This window comes from Cervus elaphus, chromosome 31, assembly GCF_910594005.1.
Source record: "Cervus elaphus chromosome 31, mCerEla1.1, whole genome shotgun sequence".
Taxonomy (NCBI): Eukaryota; Metazoa; Chordata; class Mammalia; order Artiodactyla; family Cervidae; genus Cervus; species Cervus elaphus.
The window spans coordinates 5,295,129-5,314,711 of NC_057845.1; the positions used below are offsets into that span (position 1 = coordinate 5,295,129).

Consider the following 19,583-nt stretch of genomic DNA (forward strand, 5'->3'; position numbering starts at 1 on the left):
GGGGTCCCCGGGGGCTGATGGCAGTAGGCTGGCCTGGGCCTGTGACGGAATGTGTCTCCCGAGTGCCCAGGAGATGTCCCCGCTCCTGCTGGCCCCGGGGCCTTGCCTGCCCCTTGGTGGTGCTGGCACAGGCTCTTGACCCTTGCTCAGTCTCTGCAGCGAGTGAGGGCGTGGAAGGTCCTCCTGCCTGTCATCCGAATCCAAGCAGAGAGTCCGGGTGTGGGCGGCCTGGGGTGGGGCTCCGGGAGCTTAGAGGGGGCTGTGCAGACCCAGTGCCTGGTACCTTTGCTTTTCGTCTCCATCCGATGAGAAGTGCTTCTTCAGGGGCTGGTCAGGTCCTGGTGGGGCCTCGGCTGCGTTGACACGGATTGTCTGTGTGAACCCAGCGGCTGTCAGAGCAGACTTATCAGAGTCCTCCTTTAGTGACCAGCCTCCCGGCATCTGCTGAGGTCAGGTCTGCAGGAGGTCAAGTGGGCAGAGGCCAGCGGGCCCCCAGGGAAGGCCCAGGTGCTCTGGGTCCACCAGGGCCATCCAAAGACGTTTGTGGACTCAACTCTTTGTTTTCTTCCAGTTGGACAGCGTATCCGTGAAACACACAGCTTTATCCCTCGTTGCCGTCATTTTGAAGAGAGCCTTCAAGACCATCGAGCACTGCCTGAATAAAGAGGCCTGGCAGGAGTCAGGCGTCTACACAGCTGCCATGATGGAAGACTTCGTGCAGCTGTTCAGAGAAGCTCTGAGCAAGGTAGACCCGGAGCCAGGCCTGGCCTCTTCTCTCAGGGGGCACAGCAGCTGAGAGACGAGCTCGGGGGCGCAGACGGTGGGGGTGAGGCGACGGGAAGTGGGGGGGCCCGGGGACCTCTGGTCTCCGTAGGAACCATTGCACCGCTTCGCTCCCCTCCCCACTGCTGCACCCCGGCCGGGCTGGGGCCTGCTCCCTCCTCCCCTGGTCTGATGAGCAGGGAGGCTGGGGGTCCGTGGCCTGGCTGACCTCCCAGAAGAGCCGTCCACGGGCTTGCTGGGCAGGGTGCCCCCAGCCGGTCCTAAGGGGGAATTTCTTAGTTCCCAACGTTGGCTCTGGTGAGCGAGTCTTTAGGGGTGTCTTTTAATGATCAGTACTTGTGTTTTCATCCGACGGACGGAGGAGCTCGGTGGGCGACAGTCCATGGGGTCGCAGAGTCGGACACAAACTGAGCGCCTGAGCACACACTTGTGTGCTCACCAGATCCTTACCGGGCTCAGCTCGGGGACTTACACCCCAGAACAGAGCTCCCAGAGGCCAGGGTCTCTCCCTTACACACTCGCGCGTGCTGGCCCCCTCCCCCGTTCTTGGCTTCTCATCATCAGTGGGATCACTTTGTTTCTCTTCTCTCCATGTGACTGATTTTTTGTTTGTTTCTTTGTTTCCTTTCAGATTTTACCAGACCTGAATGCCATCATCTGGGTCTGGCAGTCTCTGAGGAAGCAGGATTCAGAACAGGACGATGAGAAAGGAAAGAAAAAGGCCAGCAGGACTGCTGCTCCCTGTGTGGCTCCTGAGAGCGGTGAGGGCTGGCTCACCACCACGGGCCCGGGCAGGCTGGCACACCACGGGCCCGGGCAGCCCTGGAACCTGCTCTCCCGGGAGCTTGTGAAGGCCTCTCTGACTCTGAAAGGATCCTGTGTCCTTTTTGGCTTAGTGAGAAGAAGGAGCCTGGCATTGTCCTTTGAGTTTTAACATCTGTTAGAAATGTGCCCAAGCTTTATGCAAGCACCATGTGCATCCCTCAACCCTTGCGTGATGGATGCTGTGTGCTCTGGCCCTTTGGCGAGGGGAGGGTGGAGCAGGGTAGGACATCTTTTGTTCTGCCGGTAGGACCTCACCCCCGGCTGGTAAGATGCGTTGCTCAGGCCTTGGCACTGGCGAGGCATGGTGCCTTGTGTCTTGTGTCTCTGTCCTGCTTAATCCTTCTCTGGGCTCTGTGCGGGGTAGGCCCTGCTCTGTGTCCCCGCTTGTTCAGACGAGGACCCTGAAGCACAGAGAGCCCAAGTAACTTTACCCTGCCCGGGGTCACAGCAGTGAAGTGGGGATTTAGACCCAGCCTGTTTGAGCAGTCTTGACTTCTTCACCACGTTGACTCCCTAAGTCTCGCTCCTCGGGCATCTGTCTGCAGCCTCGGTGTTCTGCGCGCAGTTGACCGTGATGGGATTGCTTACTGATTGAGGACAGAGAACGAGGGTGTTTCCTGATTCACACTGTTTAATTCTGATTCAGATGACGCAGAAACCATTCTTCTGAAAGCCGTGCTGCTCCAGGTCATCTGCCTCTACCAGAAGGTGGTCCCGCACGTGGTCACGCAGTACAACTTTGACTTCAGCAAGCTCCTGAAAGGTGCGTCCTGAGCGACGGCAGGTGCCCCTCTGCTGGGCCTGCCCATGGGGGTGAAGGGGCCGCAGATAAACCGAGTCCCCAGGGCAGAGGACCAGGAAGGTGGGTGGGCGGTCTGGCCGGCTTACGTGGTCCGCTGGCCTGGTTGTTTTCATCTAGATCAGTGCTGGTCTTCTTTACAGAAATATCAGATGAACACTTGACAGCATCAGGAGAGAGAAGGGAGAAGCCAGCCAGGCTGAGTTGCCTGCCAGCCAGGCTGAGTTGCCTGCCGGGGGTGATCGTAGATGAGATTGCGTGCTAAGTCGCTTCAGTCGTGTCCGACTCTTTGCAACCCCGTGGGCTGTAGCCCGCCAGGCTCCTCTGTCCATGGGATTCCTCAGGCAAGAATACTGGAGTGGGTTACCATGGCCTCCTCCAGGGGATCTTCTCAACCCAGGGATCGACCCCATGTCTCTTATGTCTCCTGCTTTGGCAAGTGGGTTCTTTACCACTAGTGCCACCTGGGAAGCTATATAGGTTATGTGATGTTGATCCTGTATCTTCTTTTCAAAGGAAGAGGGGTACAGAAATGAGAGCCCCTGAGAAGGAGGTCCTGTTCGTGCACACATACTTCTGACAGAGTTACTCAGATTTGACTCAGTGAGTCAGGTTCCAACCACATCTTATAGAAGTAACATCATGCTTGTCCAGCCACATTTCCTTGATGGAAAAGTTTCTGTACTAAAACTGACTTCATAACTGAGCCAACGGAGGAAAACTTGCAGAAATAATCAGTCTTGGAGTTTATCTAAGCTATTGAAATAGTCCTATTCAAAAAGCTACAATTACGCTTTTGATGGTTTGAAGGCAGAAAGTTCTCTTGCTGTGAGAAGACGAGATTTGCTGGAACGTGGCCATTGAGTGTTTACTCACTGCGTCCTCACCAAGTAAAGGGTTAACCCAGAAATGAAGCCAGGGGCTGAGGACCCCGCCTGATGCTAGCAGTGCTGGGAGCAAGGCCTGTGTCCCCCACCAGGGGTCGCACTGACAGGAGGGCCATGTGCCTGGGGGCTTCCAGCTGTCAGAGGTGGTCAGTGTGGCCGCGTGCCGGGAAGGGCTTCCTGGGCCCAGCAGCGTCCCAGCTCTTGAGTGAAAGGATTGGGGTGACCGCAGGTCAGGGGGGTTTGAGGCGTGTGGGCAGGAGAGTGGGCGCAGGGTGGGCCGAGCCCTACGCCCTTCCTCCTGTTTCCACCAACAGTTTCTCGTCAGATCCTCGTGGCCGGGGCATCGGTAGCCAGGCCGCTTCCTCCCCCTGACTTCTCGTCTGTTTCCTCTTGTCCGCCCACAGGGGTCATCTCAGAGGAGGGCCTGCGGGAGGAGGTGCCCCCGCTTCTGCAGCACCACATTCTCAAGGTGGCCCTGGAGCTGCCCGCCAGCAAGTTTCTGTGGTTAAAGGCCCAGGTAAGAGGCCGAGAGCCTGCCCTCTGGCCTTGGTTCCCCTGCAGGGGGGGCGGCTGTCTGGGAATTTCTAGTTGGAGTGCAATCCGGACGACCAGTTCCAGAGAAAGACATTCGTGGAGCAAAACCTTGGTGCAGAGGCCCAGTCCCAGTTTGTGAGCTAGGAATCGCTTTACAAGCAAATGAACGTGCTTAGCTGTCCTTACTGAAGAGGCATCGTTGCCGCGTACTGCGAGTTTTTGTGTTTTTTTACCAGGACTTTTACAGTTTTCTGGTCCTTTTAAAACCTTTTTGGAAAGCAACAAAATACATTTCTTCTCTTTTGTCCTCATCCTGGAATGACTCAAGACAGAGCTGGAGATAGACCCCAGCAGGAGACGGCTGAGGCCGATGGAGAAGCGATCACTGGTGCAGTTCTCTGTGCCTCTGACGATGTCTCCTGGCTCCTGCTGGAGAACATAATGGTGACCGATAGAGGGAACTCAGGATGCAAGAGATGTTTATCCGTGCACTTAAATACAGGCGGCGGTGTTGCTTCTGTCCAGGGAGGAAAAACGACCAGGTCAGATTAAGCGCTGTCAATGAGGGTGTATCTCAGTAGCTCAGATGACTTGTTGTCGTGACTCAGGTCTTCATAAGCCTTTGTAAGGAACCATTAGTGTGGAATGTACGTTGGCACTATTGGAGGTGAAACTTCCAGAGAGGTGCGGGAACGCCGTGGCACTGGGGGCTCTGTGCTCCTCCGTCTCTAAGGCTCACCTGTGTCCTCGCCGAGAATAATTCTTATCCAGAACTCAGCGCCAGGCTTGGCACGAGTGTTCTACGTTCGTCTCTTTTACCACCACTCACAGACAAGGCAGATAGAGCGCAGAGTGGTTAGGAGACTTTTGGGGGATCCAGGATGGGACCCGGGCAGTGTGGACCAGAACCTGCTCTCGACCCAATGAAGTCACTGCCAGGACCGCAGAGAGATGATGCGTCTGGGGTGTTTAGTTTATCATCCCAGCTGACCCGGACCATTGAGGTCGTGCTCATTTAGTTGGAAAGTGAGCAGAGAGGCCTCTTATCTTGAAAGAGCTGGTATTAACATAGTAGTTTATAGCCTGTGCTTCTATTTTTGCTTTAATATGGGTCTGCTGGACTTAGTGAACGCCAGCTCCTCAGGGGCTCAGATCGGGGCTGCAGGGACTCTCTGGGAAGACACACGGTCTGGGTGGGGTCTGGAGCTCCATGTGCTCAGGGCCCAGAAGCCTCTGAGAGTCTGAATTGTGTATAAAGGGACCAGTTACATCAGCTCTGGCGTCTTGCTGAGATGCAGCAAGTACGGTTAGGTGGGATCGGGTAGCTGTGGTTCCCCACCAGCCTCTGACCGGGGCTGCATCTGCGCCAGGGCTCCCAGGCTTGAGTCCCACCTCAGTTGTTAAAACAGCCCATTACCTCCTTATGACTTGGTGTCACACGTGTGAAAAGGGGGTGACAGTCGTCCCCAGCTCAGGTTTTTCGGGAGGAGAAAGCGAGTCAGCATCTGTGACGCACCTGAAGGGCTCTCTGCTTCCTGCTGTGACTCTGTTGTTATTGCTGCTGCTGTCGGGGGATAGGGGGCTGAACCTGCTGACTCCGGAGGTGCCTCGTGTCTGACGTCCCAGCAGGCTTGCCAAGGGGTGGTTGAAATGAGACGAGAGGCTGGAGAGAAGACTGGGCCTGTCGTATCTGTTTGCTCAGCAGCAGTGACCTCTGTTATGTTTATAACTTTCTGTTATTCAAACTCCAGGAAGGCCCAGATGCAGAAATCATCGGAGGCAAGCGATCAGTGTTTTACTTACTGATGAAAATGTTTGTGACCAGCGGCCATTCACAGCTCAAGTCATCAACCAAACTTCTGATTGTGAAGGTGAGCCTTTTCTATATCAGTTCCTAGTTCTGGAAGCATTTCTCAGTCTTTCTTATAGTAGGGGGCTTAGTCAACAGATGCTGAAATAAGAATGTATTAGGACTGATGTAATTTAAGGAGAGAGGGTTTTATGGCAGCTGTAATTTATTCTGTCTTCATCCGGTTGTGTTCCCAAGAGGCAGCCTGGTGAAGTGGGGAAAGCCAGCACTTTGAACCCTGTCATGAGTGGCATGGGACCCATTGCTTCACCTCTCTGAACTTAGTTTTCCTGTTGCAAATGGGAATAACGAAGCTATAGAATTGCAGAAGAAATGATGCGTGATCAAGCAGTAGGCCATGCCCGGCACAGTCTGGGCTCAGTAAACATTAGATTGCCCGCCCTCTGGGCACCAGTTCAGTAGGCAGGGCCTCGGCCTCCATCTCCAGACTCAGCCCTCTCCAGGGCTTCAGCCTTTTGACCCAGGCCATCATCACAGCCCAGGTGTCACCAAAGTTAGAGGAAGGAGATGAGTTTGTTGGTGTCTCTTCTTTCTTACACTTGACCTTGTTTTCCAGGGCTACTTTAGGTCTTAACTACAGTGCTAGGAAATCCAGTTTCTTGGTTCTGCTTTGTCAGGGGGTTGAGAGGCAGAGGGGAGTTGCTACAAAAGTCAATTTCATTGTGTTTGGTAGTTTAGTCGCTCAGTCGTGTCCGACTCTCTGCGACCCCATGGACTTGGGCCCCCCGGGCTCCCCTGTCCAAGGGATTCTCCAGGCAAGAATACTGGAGTGGGTTGCCATTCCCAACCCAGGGATTGAACCAACCCAGGGATCGAGCCCAGGTCTCCTGCACTGCAGGCAGATTCATTAACTACCTGAACCACTAGAGAGAAGTTTAGGGCACAAAGATTTCACTCTTCATACAAGTGCCAGTTGTGTCGCTGGCGCTTGAACCTCGCATGAGCTGCCCTGAGGACGTGAACGTTTGGGGCTTGACCTCTGACCTCTGCACGCCTGTGCGGGTGTGTGATCTCACAACCGCTCCCTGCATGTGGGTGGAGGGGCCTGCCGGGCTCTCCCTCAGTGTGGGGCTCGCGCTCCTGAGACCCCGAGTTCTGTCATCCATCTGACCATGTGGGGGTGTTGCTTAACCAAGTCCTGCCTCAAAACACACTCTCCCCTCCTTAGGGACGGCGGGGCTCCCAGCCCAGGCCTGGGTCCCCAGGGGCCACGCTGAGGCGGCGCGGCCTGGCTGGTGCCCTGTCTTAAGGACTCTCACAGGCTGAGGCTCGAGTCCAGGCTGAAAGTCAGACTTGCCGGTGGCAGCTGGGTGCTTCCCCTTTCTGTCGTTTAGGAGTCGAAGGGAAGGAATGAGCTGCAAGACGAGGGGCTGCGTTCTCGGTGATGGAGCCCAGGGCCCCCTCTCCTCGTGGCAGAGGGGAGTGCTGTTCCGAGGCATAGCTTATGGAGGAGAGCCAGATGGAACTTTGGCCCCATGTGCTTCCCGGGGGCACAAGGAGCCCGATACCACGGAAAGCGGGGTTCTGCCCTGACTGACCCCCGCTGTCTGCCTCCCAACAGATCCTGCGGGACACGGGCGTGTTTGAGCACACCTGGCCAGAGCTGGAGCTTTGGCTGGAGCACTTGGATGGCACGGCGGAGGAGAGCAAGGAGGCCGTGATTCAGTTTTTGGAACGCGTGAGCGCCTATTTCCCGTGTAGAGGAGCGTTCAGGACGGCGTACTCAGTGGTCCTTAGTGAATTTAAGGCGTTTCTTAGGCGATTGAGAGGCCCGTCTTCCTGGCTCACTTCCTAATTCTTGCTGAGACATCAGAAACTACTTAGTTTTAGCATCTGTAAAATGGGAATATATCACCGAGTGTTATTTAACTTCCCTTGGGGCACTCGTTTTCACAGGAGGGATTAGTGGTATACTAAAGTGAAAGTGAAGTCGCTCAGTCATGTCCGACTCTTTGTGACCCCATGAGCTGTAGCCTGCCAGGCTCCTCCATCCATGGGATTTTCCAGGCAAGGATACTGGAGTCGGTTGCCATTTCCTTCTCCAGGGGATCTTCCTGACCCAGGGCTTGAACCCAGGTCTTCCGCATTCCAGACAGACTCTTTACATTCTGAGCCAGGGAAGCCCACAGTGGTATACTGAAATCAGTGTTAAAAGCAATAGTCTAGTGTGAAAAGGAGATATTTTTTAAAAGCTCTACAATAGAATGTTTTTTTAAAAACTTGGCAGCAAAAGATTGCTCTTATGGAGGCCTGTTAAGACTCTTGCTCTTCCCTTTATTTCACCTGTGACTTTAGGGGCACTTTTCATCCCACCTGTGACTGTCTAAACACTTCCCACTTGACTCTTCAATGCTCAGGTCCTCCTGACGTTGGTGGCGAATCCGTATTCGTACACGGACAAGGCGTCTGACTTCGTCCAGGAAGCCAGCACCCTGCAGGCCGCCGGGACGCGGCAGGATGCCGATGACGCCAGCATTCCCATCTCCCACATCGATGGTAGGTGCCTTTCCCCAACGCTCCTTGGGCTTCTGAAGAGCCAGCCACGGTGGCGTGTTAGACAGCAGAATGGCTCTGAAGCCTTGTGCAGAGGGCAGATGTCCCCTTTCTTTGCGATGGAGATCAGCCCCCTCTGGAATGGGAATCCCCTTGTTTGTTTCTGTAGCAGGAAATACGTCCAGGGCTTATTGGCTGCGTTATTTTCATTTGCGCAGTGTTTACACTGTGCCAGGTGCTGCTCTAGGCTCTTTACAGATCCTAACTTGTGTAACCTCATAAACAACTCCAGAGTAGGCGGGTTGTCCTCATTTTATGTTTGGACAAGGCAGTTCGGGCGCAGAGAGGTTAAGCAGTCTGCTCCACCTCACGCAGCAAGTACGTAGCAAAGTCAGGATCTGCCTCCAGACCCCCGGGCCCTAGTCTGTGCGTTAACCTTTTCACACTCTTGTTGCTCCTCAGATTTTGGCTTGTTTCCCTGACTATCCGGGTTACAGTTTCTGGGCTTTTCTCAGTGTTTCCTGAGGAAAGGTCAGCCCATTATCACCTGAGCGGATAAATCCCGCATTGTGTCAGAGATAAAGATTTTTACAGACAATACTGTATCTGTTTAGAATCGAACATTCATTAAGCATTTTCCCCCAAGAGAAGTTTAGCTTCCTTTGCTCCCCTCTGTGCGAGTGTTCCCTCTCGTGCCCTCCCTGGGGGCGTCCTGCAGTGGGGACCTTCGGTGCCTCTTCACCGGGGCCTGATTCCCCGTTTCCATCTCAGATGTTCTCGACATGGTGGATGTGCTGGTGGAGGGCAGCGAAGGCTTGGATGAGGAGATTGGCTTCGTACTGAATGAAGACATGATCCTTCTCACGTTCCCGTTCAGTGCCGTGGTCCCCGCCGCCCTGGAGGCCAGGAATAAGTTGCTCCTTGGGACAGAAAGCGAAGCAGGTACCCGTGTGTGGTCAGGGTGTTCTGGGTGCGTCAGGCCAGCTGGGCCTCTGGAGGGTAGGAGCTGGGCTTCCAGGGGCTCTGGAAATGGTTGCTGCAAACCCAAGGCAGCAAGGGTTCAGACCCACCGCAGTGAGAGCGGCACCGCGGGGAGAGCTCCGTGCAGGAATGGGGCCTGGAGGCTGGCGCGGCTGTCGGGGAGACGGGCCCTCTGACAGCCGAGCCTGAAGTTACGTGCTTGTGTGGCTGCAGACACCTGCTGTCACACCAGTGTTTTCTCTTTGGTGTTTATTCACGGTTATCTTGATGCTGAGCGCTGCCCTGGTGCCCCAGATGGTAAAGAACCCGCCTGCCAATGCAGGAGACCCAGGTTCGGTCCCTGGGTCGGGAAAATCCCCTGGAGGAGGGTATGGCAACCCACTCCAGTATTCCTGCCTGGAGAATCCCGTGGACAGAGGATCCTGGAGGGCTGCAGTCCATGGGGTCACAAAGAGTCAGACACGACTGATCAGCTAACACACACCTGATGCTGAGGGACCAGTCCTTCCTGGGTGTCCAGGAAACACAGACCAGAGGAAGTGCTCACCGGTCAGTGGCGTCATTTAGTCAGGGTCTTTCGGGATTTGCTGCAGTAGCAGATACGTCCCAACGCGTCAGTGGTTTAGGGACGAAGGGTCTCTTGCTTGACCTTGTCCAGGTCAGGTGCTCTCCTGGATGGTTGTCGTCCAGGAGATCACGGCTGCTCCCATCTGATTATCTGTGCCGTCTCAACATACGGCGTCCAGAGTGCCTGTGGAAGGGGAAGAGAGTGGACAGTCCCGCGGGGTGCTCTGGCCAGGCCCGGCAGTGGCTAAGCCGGTCGTGGGGTCCCCGCCTGACTGCAGGGAGGCCGTGTGCCGAGGAAGAGAGGAAGCGGCTAGGTTGGCATCAAGCAGATCCCGGTGGCCTTGGCTTCACCTCTTCCGGTCCTGGGTCTCCCACTTCTGGGCCTCCGCACCTGCAGGCTGACTGTGTGCTGTATGTTTAAGTAAAAGTCTGGTGTGGTCTGCAGTGGTAGCTTCGCCTTCCAGTGAGGTTGTGTGATTCCTTAGAGTTGCGATGAATCTTTCTGGGCCTCAAATTCGTGCGGGAGTTGGGGTGACTGATGGTCCCAGCAAGCTCCTCTCTCCCATGCAGGAGAGAGCGTCGTGGCGTATCTCATTGGGGTTCTCACGGACCTCCTCCACACCCAGAGAGACCCGCTGGCCCTGTGTCTTCTGCTTCAGTCTTACGACCAGTTGGAGCCTCCGAGCCTGCCTTGCTGCTGCCGGCTGTCCCAGTTCAACAGATACTACAGCCTCTGGATCCCGGAGCCAGCCCGCAAGGCCCTGGTGAGCCGCGGCGATCCTCTGGAAACCTGGCCTTCCTTTCCCTGGGAAACCCCGGAGGCCCCTGCCTGTGGCCCGCAGCAGCCTGTACCCCAGCTGTGTAGCTCACGGGTGAACTTTCTTCACCTTATCATTTTCCTTGGTTAGAAGAGGAAGCACAGTGGTGGTCAGCTGACGTGTCGAGATTCAAAGGGGCTCAGTGATGCGGCAGAATTGAAATCCCCGCTGGCTGCATGACTGGGGATAGGGGGGTCCCTTCTTCTCCCTTTCTGCACGGTCTGTACACGCTGGCCTTGTGGCCCTTGTCCAGACACCCCAGCACCCCCTAGACCAGGTGTGCCCAGCAGTCAGACCTGGGCCCTGAAGGCCGCCAGCTGCCTACATTCTGCTAAAACTGGGAAAGCGAAAAAGGAAAGAAGGAAACCCATTTTCTCTTGGTGAGGACTGCATTCTTAGCACATTATTGACCAGGAGCTTTTTGCAGAAATTAACAAGTATGGCTGGCCATTTGTTATGTAAGTGAATATTGAAATAACTCCACTCAATAACATTCGGGCAGTGAAAGAAGAATTAATATGTCGGTGGTCAATAAGTTGTTAAAAGGGGTGCTGCAGGTCTGGCTCTGATGCAGGGTACTTAGGATTGCTGAGCAGGGCAGGAAGGTCACTTGGCGTGTGCATTTTTGTGTTTTCATTCAGTTGGGGCTGCGGTTAAAAAAGCAGGCAGCTCAGGACTCCCTGCCTCATGGACTTGGTAGCAGTAGCTCAGGTTGATTGCGTGTTCCCTGTTTGTCAGGGCCTCCCCCTAAGGGCAGTATGTGTCTTTTCCGCCACTTAATCCTCAGCACTCAGAGAAGGTCAAGACTTACTGTCCTCGTCGTACACATGGGGAAACCGAGGTGCAGAGCGATTCCAGCACCCGTCAGTGGGGGACTCAGGGTTTTGCCAGGCAGCCGGGCTCTGGAGCCCAGGCCCATCTCAGTCGTCACCACCTTCCCGCCGGCCAGGCCGTGGTCAGGACGTGGTCGGAGCCACAGAGCCGCTTCCGTGTGGTTCAGCAGTTGGGCTATGCCACCGTGCTCCCAGGGTCGGCGTCCACACTGTGGAGCTGGCCACAGGCCGTTCCCACCCATGAGGGCGCGTGCAGATCCCCAGATGCTCAGTCACGGGGCAAGTCTGTTCAGCAGGTCTGGGCAGGCCCAGGAGTCTGCATCTCTAGCAGGTTCCTGGTTGATGCTGCTGCCGGCCCAGGGACCCCACCTCCAGCCCCTCTGAGTTTCCTAGCTCATGTAGCCTAGTTGTGTTGGCCTTAGGAAGCGGAGTGTTTGGAGGGATAACAGTACAGGCCACGTGGGGTGAATAAAGATGGCAGTTGGGAATGAAGTTAGAAGAAATGAACCCCTTTGAGACAGGCTGATTGCAGGAATCCGTCTTCCATGCAGTCCCGGTCATCCCATCCTTCTGGGGGAGGCCTTAAAAGGTCTGCCGCTCACTGAGCTGGCACATTCCCAGGGCAGGATTGCCCAGTCTGCAGGGATCAATCACAGTGACTCCCGTTTGAGTGAAGTCCTGTCTTTGTCCTGGGCGGCTCCAGTTCTCCAGGGCGTGTAAATAACCTCCCCGACCCAGCGCCCTCTCGTAAACACACGCTAGGATAAAACACGTATGACCGAGCGCTTTGGACTTGACGGGGTCGCATGGTTTTCAGCATCAGTGGGTGACTTTCTGTGAAGCGCCCCGCTGTCGTGCATGTCACCCGTGCTGATCCGTCTGTCCTTCTTGCCTCTGCTGCCCCCCAGCCACTGCAGACTTCGGGCAGCCCTGCCCCGCCGGGCCCTGCGGCGCCCTCCTTCTCCCCCCTGCTGCAGACGGCCTACGCCGGTCAGGACCGAGGCTGGGGCCCGGGCGGGCTCCCGCTCCTGGACGAGGGGGTTCAGGCGCAGCTGCGGGCCGCCCTCCTGCGCCTCCCGATGCACCAGGCCCTGCGTGCCGCCAAACACCTGCTGCTGTATGTCAGGAGCGCCGTGGAGAACTTCGCCCAGGTCAGCGCTGCCCCGGTCCCCTGTACCACCGCCCACAGAGAGTGTGGCTTCTGCTGATCGGGTCTGAATTGACAGTTGTGTGGGGAGCGTCCTGGGGCCTGCTGTTGCCCTGCTTGCTCTGCACGTGGGGAGGGTGGCGGCCAGTGCACAGGGCCCCGGGCGGGCCTGTAGGTCGGGCGCCCGGGTGGCTGGTCTGGCTCCCTTTTCCCTGCAGCAGAGGTCTCGATCTCAACATGGGGAGCCCAGCGCAGCTGAACTTGGTCAGCCGGGCAGTGATGGCTCCGGACAGGGCCCTGCCCACGGCTGACCAGGTCAGCATCACGGCCAGGCCTCCCGTCTTCCTTCATGAGTTTAAATTTGGTGGCTCATTGTTGAGCGTTCTTTCCCTGAGGTGGTTTACCAGAATTTTAGCTTAGGTTTTGGAGTGGGCCTTTCCCCTTCATCTTGGTCAAAACAAACCTATGTGTTTCATCAAGATTTAGGAGAACACGTCTTAATTAAGACGGCTTCCCAGGTGGCGCTAGTGGTCAAGAACCGCCTGCCAATGCAGGAGATGCAGATTTGATCCCTGGGTCGGGAAGATCCCTTGGAGGAGGTCATGGCAGCCCACTCCAGTACTCTTGCCTGGAGAATCCCAGGACAGAGGAGCCTGGCGGGCCATAGTCCAGGGGGTCGCAAGGAGTCGGGCATGACTGAGTGACTGAACACACCCGTCCTGTTGAGACACGACTTTGATGTTGTCAGTGTTGCCGTTTGAGCCCCGGCTCCCTCTTTGATCCTGGTTTCTGGCAGCGTCGCCCGCTCTGCCCCAGGGGACCTGGCGGTGACTGTCAGCCCTTCCAGGCCTGAGAGTCATGTGTCTTGCCTCACAGCTGGGCCGGAGTGCGGGGCCGCCCCTGCTGCAGCTGCTCCTGGATCTCCTCCGGCGCCTGGTCATCCACTGCCAGCAGCTGGACGCCCAGAACCAGCAGAAGTGCCAGGCCGCCCAGGCCGAGTCTGACCTCTTTGTGGACATGGAGTCCGTGGCCTCACTGGAATTGGCCAGCGACAAGGTATGGCCGCCCTTCTTCCCCCTTCCTGTTGGCCTTCTCCTGGGAGGTTACAGACACTGGTTTTCCCTCCATTTCTGGTTGGAAGCTAGTACCTGTTCACTGCAGGGAAGCAGGGAAAAGCCGAGGCCACTAGAGGAGATACTAAACACCACCCCCACCCCACCCCGAGAGAAGCACGTTCACTTTGGGTGCTCACACTCCCCTTCTGCGAACACTTTTCCCTCCCACTTTGCGCCCCAAGCATCCTGAGAACTCAGCCTGCATCTTTTCCTTGTAAAGGGTTGCGGCCTGTATTGAGTAAAGGCTGGGCACGGATGCAGCCCTCCATCATGAACACTTCCAGCGACCACTCTGCCCGAGAAGAGTGAGCCTCTTTCTCTTGTTGCTGGCTCGGCAATCAGCTGCTTACCTAAAGCCCAACCAAGTCTTTTGCACCCTTTGCCATTTGAGATGTTGTACTGGGTTCAGGAAGCAGGCGTGCTCCTCGTTTCAGAGTCAGATGTCAGGCGCCCTTGCTTTGGTCTCCGCGGGGGCTCGGGGGTGGGGTGGGGTGGGGGCGCAGGACCACCTGATAGCCAGTCGTCAGGCTCAGCACTCCTAATCTGCGCTTTTCTGTTTTCACTTGGGAAAGCTCAGATGGCAAGTTCATAGGGTCCTCTTCCCTCCCCTGAAGAGTAAATAAAGAGAAACATAGATTTCTGTCCCCAGGGACTGGGTGGCCTCCTTGGCTGTGAACCGCGTTCAGCAGGGCTGAATCAAACCCTCCCTGACGCAGCAGAGCGTGCTCCGTGGTTTCAACCAGTCTTGGGGTCAGAGTTTGTTCCCTGAGGGCCTGGTCTCCTTCTGAGAGTGGACGCAGGCTCACCTTCAGTTCTGGCCCATGTAAGCCCTGTCCGCCCTCCCTCAGCCACAGAATCTCTTCTCAGCGGAGGCCACCCTGCCCCTGTGGTCAGGTGGTACCTGCGTCCCTCGCCCAGATTAATTTAGGAGGGCAGGGCTGCTAGGGAGAAACCAGGAGACGGGTGGTAATCGCATTTCGGCGTTTCTGCGTGGCCCGGGCCGGCCTGGGTGACGGGTGGAGAGCAGTTTCTCTGCACAGTTACCTCATTCAGCCTCCGTTCATCAGATTCCTGCTGGTCTCGGGCGGAGGGGCACCACCTGAGTTACAGTCCAGGCCCCTTGGTCCCCGAGGGGAGGGGGTGCATTCCAGTGGGGTCACAGCTCTGAGTGGGTGTGGGTCGGGGTGCTATGGGCAGGGGAGCTCAAGCTTGAGGCCGGGGGTGGCTGAGGAAGGCTGCCCTCCGCGGTCCGTCCTGCTCGAGGGCAGCCGCTGGCGGGGCGGTGGCTGAGGCCTCTGCCCTGTGACTGTGTTCCAGACGCTGGAGGAGGTGCTGGTGGCCATCCTCAGACACCCGACGCTGGAGGGCTGGTTCCTGGCCCTGGAGCGGCAGGCCCTCCCGCCGCATGCCCTCAGCCCGGTGCTCGTGAAGCTCCTGGCGGCCAGCCTCAGCTCAGGGATCCTTCCGCTGCTGGTGGCCAGTGCCCCGGCCCTGCGGAGCCTCGGTCAGCTGGGGCTGCTGGCCAGGTACTCGGAGGCCGTCACTCAGAGCATCCTCCGCGAGCTGCGCAGACCGAGGGCCGGCTTGGCCACGCCCACACCGAAGACCCTCCTCCCTCCGCTCGAGGCGCTGCGGGGGCTGCACCCCTACATGGAGGACGCCCCGCTCCGGGAGGTCACCCTGGCCCTGCTGAGCCTGCCTGAGGCCCGCCTGGCGACCCAGCGACCCACCCAGCACCCCCGGAAGGAGAGACCACTGACCGCCCTCGGGAGGACCCTGGTCCAGCTGCTGAGCGGCCGCACCCAGGAGCAGCCGCTGAGCGGGGAGCTCCTCTGGGCCTCCGAGTATGCGCGGGGCCTGGCGGCTCTGCTGCCCACGCTGGCCGTGGCCGAGCTGGACGCCGTGCTCCTCGGGGCTCTGCAGAGAGAGCCGGCGCTGGTCCCCGCAGTCGGGCTGACCCTGCTTGACGACTGCCTGGAGCGGCGGACGCCGGCTGCCCTCGGCGTGGCCGCCCTGCTCCTGCGGCACAGCTGGCCCCACCAGCTGCGCTTTGAGCGCTGGTGCCGGCAGGCTGGCTCCGGACTCCGCCTGCGGGAGGCCCCGGACGACTTCCTCCCCATCGTCCACGTGTACCTGCAGGGCAGGACGCAAGGACGCTTCACACGCCCCGCAGAAGGTACGGGAAGGGGCGGCTGGGGGTCGCCGGGAGGGCCATGTCCCTTCCTCCCCATGTGTCCATCCTTAAGCCCTGGAGCACCACGTTCCAGGGTTTGATTTAGCTCTGTTTCCCCCTGGTGTCCGCCCCAGCTCCCGAATCGACTCCAAGTTACCCAGGGAAAGCTGGGGCAGTGGCTGTGGTCACTGGGGGGCCAAGGAAGGAGCAGCTCCGTCTGGGTCTCACTAGGGGGAGAGGGAATTGCTTGGGTCCTTTGCCCCTTTCCCCCCGTCCAGCATATTGGTTGAGCCTGCTGAGCGGAGCCTGAATGGCTCCATGGGGTCTCAGATTCAGGCACTTTCTGGTCACCCCAGTTTAATCCCTTTTTATCAGCATGTATGAACAGCGTTTTGCTCACTGCTCTGCCTCTGAGCTGCGCAGCGTGGTATCATTGATGACAAAAAACGTTCTTACAAAGTAAGAGGCCCCCCACTCGTGCGGCCTGCGGTTCTCCCTGCCCCTCTCCTGTTCCCGGGTGAGTTCAGGACTTGGGTGCTCACCGTCTCGTCGTGACCTTCGAGCTGGGGCCCACAGGGCTGAACGGTCCCTGCGAGGGTTGAGGGGTGACAGGTGGCCGGTGGCGTGCTGCTGAACGTTTTAACATCCAGCTCTCAGGGGAGACTGATGTGCAGCATTTGTCAATTTCCATGGCATCAGAACTTGCCAGGGTCCCATCTCGAGCCACCAGTGTGACCTCGCTCAGGCCACAAGGCCGTGACGTCTGACCCCCCTCCCGTTCATCTCTGCCCCAGCTTCGTCTTCTGTCATTCCTGTCTTGAGGAAGGCCCTGTGGACGCCACTGCAGACCAGGCTTCTCGGCGCCAACGGGCCCCCAGAGTCCGGGCTGCCGCAGCAGATCCTGGCCCAGCTGGTCCCGTTTGCCAGAGCCAAGGACCTGCGTGCCCTCATGGACCGCTTGCCCAGCTTGCTGCAGACTCCAGCCAGTCACACGAGGTATGAAAGCTCAGACCGGTCTGATGGCCCTTCCCGTCCCAGCTTCCCCTTCCCTGTGGTGCTTACGAAACCATGACGATTGCTGCCCTGCCGTTGTGTCAGCCAGTGAGGAGGCACTTTCTCCGAGAACCCGTCTTAAAAGCATCCTGGCTGGAGCGAGTCCATGTCCATAAGTGGGTGGTTCTGAGTCCCTTAGAGCCGTGGTCCTCTATCGGGGTGATTTTGCCCACTCGAGTGGACAGTTGGCAATGTCTGATATTTTTTTATTGTCATGATATGGGACTGGGGAGTCTAGCTTCTGGCTTCCAGAGGATAGAGGTCAAAGGTACAGCTACATATCCTGTAATGCATAGGATAGGCCCTCCCCACCAAAGAGAGAAAGAATTATCTGGCCCCACATGTCAATAGTGCTGAGGGTGAGATAGCCTGATTAGACAGAGTCTGGGCAATATATTCTTTTTCTGGTGTGTTAGTAGTGTTTCTCCTTGTCATAAAGTTCTGATACACCTCTGAAGTTTGAGTAAGGGGCAGGTGAAGCCTCTGATTTCTGAGCTTGGGGAGTTAGTTGTAGGGACCGGGACTCAGGGTGTTGGTCTTCTGTGGCCCTCTGTGATGTTGGGTTATACTGAAAACCTCGAACTCTGGACTTTTGTCTCCTGCTGCAGCTGGATCGTGGCTGACGCCGTCTCAGCCATCCTGGAAGGGTCGGCAGAAGAGCTGCAAGCCTGGAAAAAGACTCTACTAAAGGCCTGTGTGCAGTGGCTGATTGCATCCTTCAGTGGCGGCCAGCAGGAGGATGGTACCCAGGATCAGGAGAAGCAAATGCTGCTGAGGTTAAACGAACTGTTGGTAGGTGTCTCTTATTAGAGACCCTGGTTAGATTCACAAGGGAAGGAGGGAGATAGACAAGCCGAGGTTTACAGATACATTTAAGCTGGGGGCATGAGTTTGACCTAGCAGGGAATAAGAGGGGCCATGTCTCAGAGGCGAAGGACAGGTGGACAGCAAATTCTGAAATGATGAGCCATCTTTTGTCAGAAATGGATGTAGAGATTTGTCAAAATGCTTTTTTGTTGTACCTCCTGAGATGGCTATCTGGTTTTGTGTTAGACTGTTAATAAGATGAATTATATTAATTGCTTTTTTAACATTAAACCAACCTTGCATTCCTAGGTTAAACTTAGTCATGATATATTACCATTTATATGTACTCTTAGGTTTGATTTGCTGATATTTTATTAAGAATTTTTGTGTATCTGTCCATGAAGGGTATAAGCTTAAAATATTATTTTCTTGTAACATTCTTGTCTAGCTTTCAGATCAGCTAATAGCGGCCTGCAGTGCTGGAGACCTGGGTTCAATCCCTGGGTTGGGAAGAGCCCCTGGAGGAGGGCCTAGCAACCCACTCCAGTATTTTTGCCTGGAGAATCCCCATGGACAGAGCAGCCTGGCAGGCTACAGTCCACGGGGTCACAAAGAGTTGGGCACGACTGAGCAACCCAGCACAATAGTGTCCTCAAAGTGAGTTAGGAAGAGTTTCACTGGGTACAAGGTTCCAGGTTAACAGTTTTTAGTTTTTCTAGGCATTTTAAAGGCATTGCTTTACTGTCTTCTGGTGTGTGTTATTTCTGATGAGAAGCCTCTCGTTTAAAAAAGTGAATTATTTATTGGCTGCGCTGGGTCTTTGTTGCTGCGCACAGGTTTTTTCTGTCGTGGCGGTGAGTGGGGGCCGCTCTCTAGTTGCTGGTCACAAGCTCCTTGCCGCAGTGGCTGCTCTTGTTGCAGAGCGTGGGCTCAAGGGCTCAGGAGTCTCGACTTGCAGGCTCGGTCGCTGAGGTGCATAGGCCTTGCAGCGCGTGTATCTCCCCAGACCAGGGATTGAGCCTGTGATCCCTGCAGCGGCAGACGGATTCTTAACCACTGGACCATCAGGGAAGTCCAGAGACCTCACCTTCTTACCTGTGTTTCTCTGTACATGACAGCTTTGCCCCCCAGCTTCTTCGAGGATGGTTTTTCCCTTACACGGCTTAAACAATTTGATGACGATATGCCTTAGTGTAATTTTCTTCAGGTTCTCAGTGCTTTGGGTTCAATGAGCCTCCTGGCTTTGTGAGTTTAGAGTTTTCATAAAATTTGGAACTATTTAGCTGTTTCAGGCCTTCACTCTCTGTCATTGTTAGTGTTACATTTTTGCACAGAAATAATTAACGTCCCGAAGGCTAGTGTGTGAGTTTTTTCTCAATGCATGGTGTAAACAAAGGTCCGTCTAGTCGAGACTATGGTTTTTCCAGTGGTCACGTATGGATGTGAGAGTTGGACTATAAAGAAAGCTGAGTGCCAAAGAATTGATGCTTTTGAATTGTGGTGTTGAATAAGATTCTTGAGAGTCCCTTGGACAGCACGGAGATCCAACCAGTCTATCCAAAGGGAAATTAGTCCTGAATATTCATTGGAAGGACGGATGCTGAAGCTGAAGCTCCAAAACTTTGGCCACCTGATGGCGAAGAACTGAATCATTGGAAAAGACCCTGATTCTGGGAGGGATTGAAGGCAGGAGGAGAGGGGGACGACAGAGGATGAGATGGTTGGATGGCATCACCAACTCGATGGACATGAGTTTGAGTAAACTCTGGGAGTTGGTGATGGACAGGGAGGCCTGGTGTGCTGCAGTCCATGGGGTCACAAAGAGTCGGACACGACTGATCGACTGAACTGAATGGTGTAAAGTTGTGTTAAAAGTTGTAGAGCCTATGACTGGTGTG

The 19,583-nt window shown here is 56.0% G+C and overlaps 1 protein-coding gene across 3 annotated transcripts in view; it reads left to right on the forward strand.

Moving 5' to 3' along the window:
• URB1 (URB1 ribosome biogenesis homolog) overlaps window positions 1–19,583 on the forward strand; it is a 73,959-nt gene that overhangs the window by 25,767 nt on the left and 28,609 nt on the right. For all 3 annotated transcript variants that reach the window (XM_043892679.1, XM_043892680.1, XM_043892681.1), the window contains exons 11-24: window positions 572–745; window positions 1,415–1,544; window positions 2,255–2,371; window positions 3,699–3,811; window positions 5,580–5,699; window positions 7,260–7,376; window positions 8,056–8,194; window positions 8,963–9,133; window positions 10,310–10,503; window positions 12,299–12,541; window positions 13,414–13,593; window positions 14,970–15,828; window positions 16,620–16,821; window positions 17,487–17,670. In XM_043892679.1, the coding sequence (XP_043748614.1) occupies window positions 572–745; window positions 1,415–1,544; window positions 2,255–2,371; window positions 3,699–3,811; window positions 5,580–5,699; window positions 7,260–7,376; window positions 8,056–8,194; window positions 8,963–9,133; window positions 10,310–10,503; window positions 12,299–12,541; window positions 13,414–13,593; window positions 14,970–15,828; window positions 16,620–16,821; window positions 17,487–17,670 (2,943 nt within the window). The remainder of the gene's footprint in view (window positions 1–571; window positions 746–1,414; window positions 1,545–2,254; window positions 2,372–3,698; window positions 3,812–5,579; window positions 5,700–7,259; window positions 7,377–8,055; window positions 8,195–8,962; window positions 9,134–10,309; window positions 10,504–12,298; window positions 12,542–13,413; window positions 13,594–14,969; window positions 15,829–16,619; window positions 16,822–17,486; window positions 17,671–19,583) is intronic.